Genomic DNA, 10,282 nt, shown 5'->3' on the forward strand with positions numbered 1-10,282 from the left:
CGACGCTCACTAGAAGATTGCCCTCTACCACCATGGGCAAGCTCAACCTGCATTATGGATAAATAAAAATAATTAGAGAACAGAAACTTTTGAAAAAGAAATATTACAAGAACAAGAATCGTATATTACCCTCAAACGACAACCATCAAAGTTATACCCATCTCTGCCCCTGATTGCATCCTCTGCATCCCGAGAATTCTCAAACTAAAACCAGAACAAACACAAGATAAACCAAAGGTCAATAATAGAATCTACCATATGGGCATCCAAGAGCTAGTCATGGTCAAAAGAATACCTCAACAAAACAATAACATGGAGGGCGCGGGGGAATTTTTAGTTCGACATCCACTATACGTCCATACTGCAAGAAAAATGATCATTAGATAGCATGGGAAAATTACGCCACTTTAAAAAAAGTCAACTCTTAGCGTTGTGCTGTTGTTGTAAGGTTGCAAAATTTGGTCACACCCTACTAAATATTAGTAAAAGTAACAGCCAAACAATGCTTAGAATAAGCTGTAAGAAATTCCAAACCAACCTTGTAGAATAAGTCTTCAATTTCCCACTCTCTTATATCTGAGGGCAGGTTTCCAACGTAGATTGTGCGAGAAAAGCGGCCACTCATCTCTGATACAAGAAAATTTCTGGTGCAAGTATCTCACTGCATTGAGAAAAGAGATCTCATAAGTGAAAGAGTCTAACAATTTCTAAACCATGTAACCCTATCTACTATTCTGCCAAGCTATCATCACATGTACTACGTTGATGATATCAAAAATAAAGCAAAACCAAAACTATGAAGCAAACCAAGAGAGCAATCCTCGAGGTGAGTCGTGCTCCACAAGCTCCATAGCTCATTTGCTCCAAGATGCTCCAAAGCAATAATAATATTGAAATAAATTTTGATCTCCTCATCCTCTCCAGAATTTTAGCAGATGTATAGATCTTCTTGAGAGTGAGCAAGAATCTCCAATAATAAAAAATAACAACCAAAACTCCACATTGAATCTCCCAATCCCTCTCTATATCCCTATGTATCAGTGCAATGCTCATATTTGTCCAAGCGCTTGTCATCTATCATAAAGAAACATTTGTGTCATGCGATGAGGTAAAATTGTACATATATTGATGCATTTTTACCTTACTCAGCTCTCTTTAACAGCATTGAAACACAAGCCTGGAAAATGTGTAAATATCCCGTAGGAACTCTAAGTAGACCAACCTTTCATAAAGTTATGTCCCGCGTAATGTCAGCAATATTTAGAGTTATTATCCCCTTAGTTGATAGATTTCAGATATACATATCTAAAAACTGATCACCTAAAGAATTATGCTAAAGATGAGGTAGGCAACCATGCCGTTGGGTTATGTTCAAGTTTTTTCGGTTATAATGGCAAATGTTGCTGTGGGCAACATGGGTGAAAAAAAATGATAGTTTCAACCATCATGGGCATAACTCAAAATAAGAATTAGAAACTAATCAAGTAGGAAAATGGTATGTCTCTGGAAATATATCCACTATGGTTAGGTTAGGCTGTTAAAGTAATTAATCCAAGTAATTATGCAGAGAGATAAATTTGAAGAACTAGCGGCGGTAAGCAATAAGGTAGATAAATCAACGATATGCGCTGCCTTCTACAAGCATATATATATATATATATATATATAAACATATATATAACACACTTCAAGATCAAAGAATCATATCAAGACTTGGGAGACGACAAATTAAACTAAAAATTAACGTCAAAAAAGACATTATACGTGAACAGATAAGACCGGCATTTTCTCTACACATGATCCACGACGCAAAAGCACGGGTTACTTTCGCCTATGTTCTCACAAAACACTCGCGAAATGTTTAGCAAAAGAATAAATTATAAACTCGAACACTCGAGAAAAATTCAACAAATTCAAGAAAATAGCATTGAAAATTGCGAAGAAAAAGAAAAAAAAGAGGCACATAATCCAAAACCCTAAGATGTATATATATTATATACAAACGAATCTAGAAAGAGAAGAAGATGTCACGAGCATCGCACCGAAGAATGGGAGGCTAGGGCAAAAGAGCTGCTACGGAGAAGAGAGAATTGGCGTGCGAACAGCGACTTGAGAGCTCGAGAGGTAGCTAGGGTTTGTGCCTTCGAACCGCTTTTCTGCTGCGCGAAGAAAGAGCGAGAGAAGTTGGGCTGTTTGCAGGGGATAATAGGAAGGGCAGTACGTGAGTGACAGCGCGGTGTGTTTAGAAAAGTTTCAAGTCGTTAATATATTGGGCTGCCAATTTGAGGCTCTCGTGGGCTTCGGAATAGGGAGTTCAGTATTCAGCATAAATTGGGTTCGTTTAGTTCTGATTCGAGTTTTTAATTCGAGTTAAGATGTGATTCGAGTTTTTAATTTGAATTAATATGTGATTTGAGTTTTTAATTTGATATGATGTTATGTGAAAGCTTTTTATTATAGTAAAAAAGTTAAATGTGACTGTTTCTGAGAACTTTTTACTGTAGTAAAACTCGAATTCTAAACTCGAATCAGCGAAGTGAATGGGGTGGGATTTTTTTTTTTTGTAGGGATATTAGACATATATTAAAACATTATAGATAAAATATTACTAGTCATCTTGAAATATAGTAAATAACTTCAAATAATTGAAAAATAGTAAAAATAAAAATCATTAAAACAATACCTACCTAAACTGTATGGAAAAGTTGATTTTTTTGTTTATATATAGCTATTTTAGTAGGAGAGAAGTATGAATGAAATAGCATATTTCATAGGATACTTGTATTTTATACATGTGATCTAAAGTTAAAGCTTTTTTCCCTGGTAAAAAAAAAAAAACAAAGTTTTTTAAGAATTGTGATAACAAATTGAAATTCGAAATTTAACGTGTGGGTATCTCAATCAATATTAAGTTGCTAGTATTAGTTATGATTTTTTTTTAATGTAAATTCCAGAATTTTTCATCATAATGCAACAATTATTAACAAGAGCGACATGTGGTTTTTGGAACAGAAGGATGTCGTTTCCAGTAAAATGGTAACTGAAAAACAAACAAATAGAACATAAAAGAAAAGCAAACAAATTGCAAGTTGCAACGACATCAACGTTGGGAAAGTATACGATCTTCCATTCTCTTAATTCTTGATTATCGGCGAAGCAATTGAGAAAGTAAAACGAGTACATGTTCATGTACATAAGATCATAAAATTTGAAGATCATTAGCTGTTCTGATTTAGGTTAGTTGTAAGATGATAGAAAGTCAAATTCTGACTCCGTTCATTTCGCCGATTTAAGTTTAAAATTCGAGTTTTGCTACAGTAAAAAGCTCTCAGAAACAATCGCATCTAACTTTTTTGCTACAGTAAAAAGCTCTCACATAAAGTCACATCTCAACTCGAATCAACAAATTGAACGGGCCATCTATGTCTTTTCGTGATAGTTAGAGGCCTTGAGGGACAATTTCGTGGAAGAGTAAGCAATTACTCGTTGCTTCTTCCACTCTGAAGGTAGAATTTGTTGCATGTCATGAAGCAAAAAGTAATACAATATGGTTGAGGATTTCAGGGTTGTTTAGTTAGGGGATTCGTACTCCGATTTGAATCATGGTTCATGGTTCGGTACAGTATTTTCTCTCACAAAAAAATACACGTAAATAAAAAATGATTATAATCTTATGATTTTAATCCATAAACCAAACGTCTCCTTCATGTTTCTTCTATCTATCATTAAAAAAAACAAAAAAACCGAATAAAATGATGTAGTAGAATGAATATGATTTAATTTTACCAGTTTAACCTATACAAGAAACATGATTTAGAGTTCCTAAATCCACTTTAAAAAGGCCCGTAACGAGGAACTCTCAACTGAAGAGAATACTTAAATTTTATATTTGATATCTTAACAATCAAATATATTGATTACAATAACTAACGTGGTTATTTATTGCTTACGCATTAAAACGATAACGAAAAAATAAACTGAGACAAACGACAACTAACAACAATACAAAATTGAATTAATAAACTATAAACTATAACAGTGACATAAACTATAAACAATGACATTGAAAATATAAAAATGGCTACTTGTTGAAGCTTCTTACAACACAAAATTCCTACATTGCAAACTTTGATATTTGTCCAATATTTTTTGCATTGAAAATGACATGATTTATTGATTTTATGTTTAAAAATAGTTTTACAATACATACATACACATACCTTTTAATAACAAGATGCTCGGATGCTCCAATAAAAATACAAAAATATAATTTAATAAAGTGCTAAATTAAAAAGTACAAAAATTGCAAAAGAAAGGAAATAAAATAAATCCATATTAATATTTGAGTAAATTGCACCATTGCATCATAAACTATTCATTTTTTAGCATGATAGACCTTAATTTGGGTAAATTGCACCATAAACTTTAATATTAGTAGTAATTGAAATCTAATAACTAATAGCATTATCAAATTGATAATTCGAGACTTTCACATGTGACATTGTTTAACAATGATTGCCATTGTCTTTTATGTGTAGATCTTGTATTTTAAACCTTCACTCTAATAACGTTTTGTTAGTTATTGGACTTCGATTGTTCAGAGTGTAATCTACTAAATTTAAAAATTTGAGGTCCATTACAAAAAAAAAAAAAAAAAAGAATAGTTAAAGGTGCAGCACTGTAATTTTCTCAAATATTTTTCTCACGAGTAATAATTAATGTAAAAGAAAAAATTGCAAAAAGAAAATAAATAAAAATAATAACAAACAAACAAACCATTTTCCGGTTATGCGAACACTCGAACTAGGGTTTAGTTTTACCACCATCATTCACCGACCCACCAATCACCATACTTTAAAACGCCAACGAAACCAGCGGTCATCTCGATTCGATCCTTCGATCTTCTCCACCTTCTTTTTTCTTTTTTTTTTTTCCTCGTCACAAAACTTTTTCCCTCCAATTCCCAAATCCCCAACGGCCACTTTGCAAAATCGATGGCATCGCGCTTCCAGGCCGCCACTCTCGTGGCCGCTCCGTCGCACCCCAACGCCGTCGCCTGGTCCGACGAGAACCTCATAGCCGTCGCCTCCGGCCACCTCGTCACCATACTTGTACCTTCAAATTCAGTTCTCTCTCATTTTCCTTTTTCTCCGTTTCACGATATTCACTTCTCCTCTTGTTCTACACTTTTGCTTGCCAGAATCCGGCGTCGCCTCTCGGACCGCGAGGCCTCATCACTCTCCAAACTGGTGAGCCTTTTCCGATCGGCGTTGTGGAAAGAGCAGGTACTTTTCTAGATCTGTGTTTGCGTTTTCAGAGTTTCAAGTATCAATTTTCGAGCTTTTTCTTATTCAATTTTCGTTTTAGATTTACTGTCGGCCAGTTTGCTCCCGACCTGTTTGTCTCGGGACACTCGGCCCTGTGTTCGATCAATTTCGTGGTCCCCACTTGGACTCGCTCCAAACTCAGGGTGAGAGTTTTTTTTTTTTTTTGTTAATTTTTTTTTTGGTAATTTTTCCTTTTTATTCACGTCATTAGATTATTTTCAGCTGTAATTCAATTTGGGCTTTTTGCAATCTTGATTGGCACAGGTGTTTACTGGCTGTTTGCACAACGGAAGGGCGCGTGAAGCTTTATCGTCAACCATTTTGCGATTTCTGTGCCGAATGGATTGAGGTAAGTTTGCATTATTCACAAAATCAAAGATCTTTTAAAGAGCCAAAACAGAAACAAATTAGTAAACTTTCACAATTTGCTTGTTAGTCTAATCTTCTTTTTTTGGCTTTTGTGTTAGATGATGGACATATCAACTAGGCTTTTTGAATATCTTGAAAGTGTCAGTTTTGGTGAGTTGGAAGTTTGCCCCTCCAAAGATTATGAACATGATGTAAGTTCTATCTTTTGTTTATTACCTTGGGCAGCATAATCTTCAATGATCTTATGCTTGACGGTCTTCGAAACTCTTCTCTTTTTAACAGGAGCAAGAAACAGAGAATAGATGTACCGACGATGTCTCTGATTTTGTCCCTAGAAAGGAACGTAAGAGAAGAAAAACGGATGTATCCTACAATGAGTAGTATTTGTATTTCTTCAATTAGATTTCAAATATTCATTTCCATTTTGTTGTTACTTAACTTGTTTTAGGTGCTTGAGACTGATATTGGCCAAGTGAAAAGAAACAGCTCAAAGCAGATTGTTTCTGCCTCTAAATCCAAGGCAAGTGCTCCCAAGAAGACACCAAAAAATTGCACACTCCCGCTTATAAGTGCAGATAGATATGCAGCTCATAGTGCGATGCTTTCGTCACTTGTAATTGCCTGGTCACCAGTGCTACAGTTGTCAGCTCAAGCTTCTTCTATTCCTCAGAATGGTTCATCCATATCTTTACTCGCTGTTGGTGGGAAGTCTGGTGAAGTCTCATTCTGGAGAGTTTCTGTACCAGAATGCTATTCTGTTGAGCTCAATCAAGCTCCAACAGATGCGATGATTTTGGGGCTCGTGCAGGCACATGCTTCATGGGTTACAGCAATTAGTTGGGTGTTGCTTGATCCCAAGTCTTCCAATCCTCGGGTTTTGTTGACAACAGGGAGTTCTGATGGGAGGTGAGTTAGGTGCATATCACTGTTAGAGCTTATTCTGGTATATGGAACTTTATGTGGTCAAGGATTTCATCTTTGATATTATATAAGTGAGATCATTTAAATAGTGCCAACAGGAGATCGAGATGTCTTCCGATTCTTTGTTCATCTGACTTGGATTGACCCGTTAACCTAACAATATTTGTAGCACCATATTTTTTGAGTCATGCCACTAATTCATCTGTTTGTATATATGGCTAATGCAATCGAAATTCAGGGGGTTGCTTGATTCTTTCTTGCAGTCATTTGGTGTCCGGAAAGTAATTTCTAATTGTTTTCTTATTGTTTAGATGGTAACAAAACAATTTATATAACCTAATAGCTGAAAAGATTAGTGCCATTTGACCTTTTTTTCCCCAAATCTGTTATTATCATTGTTATAATTCCTAATTGTTTAGCATTTCTTATAATTATTTTGTTTTTCCTTATCTTTTTTTAGTGTCAAGATCTGGCTGGCTTATAATGAGGAACTGCTGAAGTCAAAAGAAGTTAACCACACTTGCTTTTCCTTGTTGAAGGAGGTAATGTAGCTTTTACTATGTTTGAATATATCCATCTGCGTATCTTTTAGTTCTCAAATTTTAATGTGTGATCTTTTTAATAGGTTGTAACTATTGATATTGTCCCAGTTTCAGTAATTTCACTTACTGCCCCCGCTCAATCCCCAAACAAAATGCTCTTAGCAATTGGCAAAGGATCTGGATCTTTTGAAGTGTGGAATTGTGACATATCTGATCGCAAATTTGATAAATTTGGCTCATACAATGACCATGACCATGTTGTAAGTTTCATTTTGTTGATCCAAATATTTTGCTGAAACATTCAATTAATGTGCTTTAGTAATTACCAGATTACGGGTTTAGCTTGGGCTTTCGATGGACGTTCTTTGTACAGCTGCAGCCAGGTAGTTTATCTAGTCAAGTTGTATCAACTAGAAAATTCTTTTTTAATATATATGTACTTTCTTGATATTGGGTTCTTGGTTTCAACCTTTTGGTTTGTTCAGCATTAACTGATAACCATTTGTTTCAAATTTCAATAGGATAATTTTGTTCGGAATTGGATTTGGAGTGAGGATATGCTCTCTGAAGCACCAATTCCTTCAAATACTCCTCGTCTGAGAAGCTCAGCTGAAGTATGTTAGTACCCTTATATCTTTCCTTTTTCTTCTGAAGATGCCCTTATTAAGTTTATAATGTGAAAAATGTCTTTGCAGCTTCCAGATGCATGTGCGTCATGCTTTGGTCTTGCAGTCTCTCCTGGAAATGTTGTGATTGCTATGGTACGGTGTAATGATATTTCCCAAAAATTTCTGACAAGAAATCTGTGAGGCTACTTGGCAAATGCTTTTCTTTACTAATGTCAGCTACAAAGAAGTTTAGTGTCTCATTACCTGGATCTGCAGTTTCAGTTATAAGGAAGTTTAATTTAATTGAACCTTGCAGATTCGCAACTTTGATGAAGATTTATTGGATCCAATGTACCAGAAAAGGTAAAAGAATTATGTCCCTTCAAATGCTTAACAAAGCTATAGTCTATGGTGAAATTTGTCAGTGGTTAAAACATTATTGCAGAAATATAGGAACTTTAACCTAAGGATCAGCTAGAAGGGGCAGGGGGAGTAAAGGCAAAAAATGAATCAAGGAGTAAAGGCAAAAAATGAATCAATCAAACTGAAACACAATACACCAAGGTTAGAACTTTATATCTTGTTTCAGAAAATGGAATGGGATAGAAGTAAAATTCTGTGATTAGTTCTTATTTCACCTGTGCGCTATGTGAACGATGAAGGAATAGACTGCAGGGTGAAAAAGAATTCAAAAAAATGCTAGTTCAACTTAAAGCATTTCAGAAAATCCTTGATCCTTCCTGACTGCAGGAAGAAAAATATTGCGTAAGGAAAAATCCGGTCAGCTTCCCATGAAAATGATGAGGAAAGATAACAACTAAATTAACAATAACATCATCTATAATGGAATAAATCTGCATCATCCATTTTATTTACCTAAATTAATTTCTTGGAAACATTCCCAGGACTCAAAAGGCTGCTGTTGAGTTCTTCTGGATAGGTGCACAAGAAGTACGCATTTCATCAAATGAGGAGTCAAATTTTACAATTCCTGGTTTTCCCGTAAATGAATTGGTTTCTTGGGAAGCCAATATATTGTGGTCTCTGAAACAGTATGAATATCAGACCAAGCCCATGGTTGTCTGGGATATTATAGCAGCCTTATTGGCTTTCAAGCGGTTTGCAGCGGAGTACGTAGAACATATACTGGTCAAGTGGCTTTCACTTTCATATGTTGGATCTCATATGGACCTTTCTGCGAAAAAGGTTTTATCTCATGTTTTGAGGATTCTCTCAAAAATTTCCTCTCGCCACCTACACCTCCTGAATATTATCTGTAGACGGGTAGTCCTATCAGAGATGAAAGCTGATCAAATCAACAGCAAGTTGCAGAACTTGGAAGAAATAGATCGCTCAGAAGAGAAACTGATTATGTGGATTGAGCTACTCTTGAGCAGTGAAAGAGAACTCCGCACGAGGCTTGTGGGTTTGAGTTTTTCTGCTGGCACTAATCTCATGTCCTGTTCAACAACAGTTTCCCCTCGATCTGGAAATTGGTTTCCAGTTGGATTAGCACAAATGAAGCAATGGGTCGCACTTCCTCATGATTATATACCCGGTCAGTTACGAGTCCTAGCATCTGAGGTTTGGAAGCATGAGAAGAGGTAACTTCATTGCTACTCTGTCAAAAGAAATTTTCTTTAACTTATTTTTAAATAGATCCAGACTTTGTTAGGCCCATTTCCATTACAATTATGTTGCTCTGATACAGCATTCAACTTTCAGAATATTCAAAATTCACGAGGCTTTGACATGGCAATCCTCGTATACATTCTCCTTAATTCATAATGATTCGTACTTCTCTCTTTTCCTTGAATGAACAGGCTATCAAGCGAATGTGCAGCGACAGAGCAGTGTTGCTATTGTTCAGCACCAGTTCCGTTTGAATCTCCAGAAGTAGCCTTTTGCCAAGGTGTTGATCAGCGCCACAAACTAGCTCGATGCGCTGTTTCTATGGAGATCTGCCCTACTACTCCCATATGGTTTTGCTCGTGTTGTCACAGACAGGTTTACAGACTAGCACCCGAGACTCTTTTCACATTGCTTGGATATCCTTCAGACTTCAAGTCTTCAGCCGAATCATCTGACTCGAATGTATCTTCGAAGCCCCTGTGTCCGTTTTGTGGGATACTGCTGCAAAGACTGCAGCCCGATTTTCTGCTCTCTGCATCTCCTGTGTAAGCTAAATGCCTTCCCTATCTTTCTTTCAAGTGATTCTCAAACTGGTCCAAAGCCTGTAACCTTGGAAAAGGAATGAGCATGAATGACATTAGTTGATGCCGGACTACCAACCGTGCTCAGATATCTTCCATCCCCTGGCGCAAGAAAAGGGATAAGAAAGATATCATCCTATATTTGGGGGTTAAATAATGGATTCATCAATAGCTTGATGGCAGATGAGCAAAAATAGAAACAAGAGTGTCTGGTCCCCAAAAAAAAAAAAATAATAATAATAATAATAAAAAGATAGGTCGATATGTTGTTTATTTCTTAAGGCGCCTTTGGTGTGAGAGAC

The 10,282-nt window shown here is 36.0% G+C and overlaps 2 protein-coding genes across 2 annotated transcripts in view; one reads left to right on the top strand and one right to left on the bottom strand.

Moving 5' to 3' along the window:
* LOC21386798 (serine/arginine-rich splicing factor SR34A) overlaps nucleotides 1–656 on the bottom strand; it is a 2,881-nt gene extending 2,225 nt beyond the window's left edge. Inside the window, exons 1-4 of the mRNA XM_024167566.1 lie at nucleotides 539–656; nucleotides 296–361; nucleotides 130–204; nucleotides 1–47 (exon numbers count right to left, since the gene is read on the bottom strand). Coding sequence (XP_024023334.1) covers nucleotides 1–47; nucleotides 130–204; nucleotides 296–361; nucleotides 539–625 — 275 coding nt within the window. The 5' untranslated portion in view covers nucleotides 626–656. The remainder of the gene's footprint in view (nucleotides 48–129; nucleotides 205–295; nucleotides 362–538) is intronic.
* Nucleotides 657–4,905: 4,249 nt separating this feature from the next.
* Nucleotides 4,906–10,211, top strand: LOC21386799. Its single transcript, XM_024167568.1, has 15 exons — nucleotides 4,906–5,111; nucleotides 5,201–5,285; nucleotides 5,368–5,470; nucleotides 5,592–5,676; nucleotides 5,795–5,887; nucleotides 5,979–6,059; nucleotides 6,145–6,602; nucleotides 7,078–7,159; nucleotides 7,243–7,419; nucleotides 7,489–7,542; nucleotides 7,681–7,773; nucleotides 7,855–7,920; nucleotides 8,084–8,130; nucleotides 8,673–9,371; nucleotides 9,591–10,211. The coding sequence occupies exons 1-15, from the start codon at nucleotides 4,995–4,997 to the stop codon at nucleotides 9,946–9,948; spliced, it is 2,598 nt and encodes an 865-aa protein (XP_024023336.1). The 5' UTR covers nucleotides 4,906–4,994; the 3' UTR covers nucleotides 9,949–10,211.
* Nucleotides 10,212–10,282: the final 71 nt, after the last annotated feature.

This window comes from Morus notabilis, unplaced genomic scaffold, assembly GCF_000414095.1.
Source record: "Morus notabilis unplaced genomic scaffold, ASM41409v2 Scaffold556, whole genome shotgun sequence".
NCBI classification, from domain to species: Eukaryota; Viridiplantae; Streptophyta; class Magnoliopsida; order Rosales; family Moraceae; genus Morus; species Morus notabilis.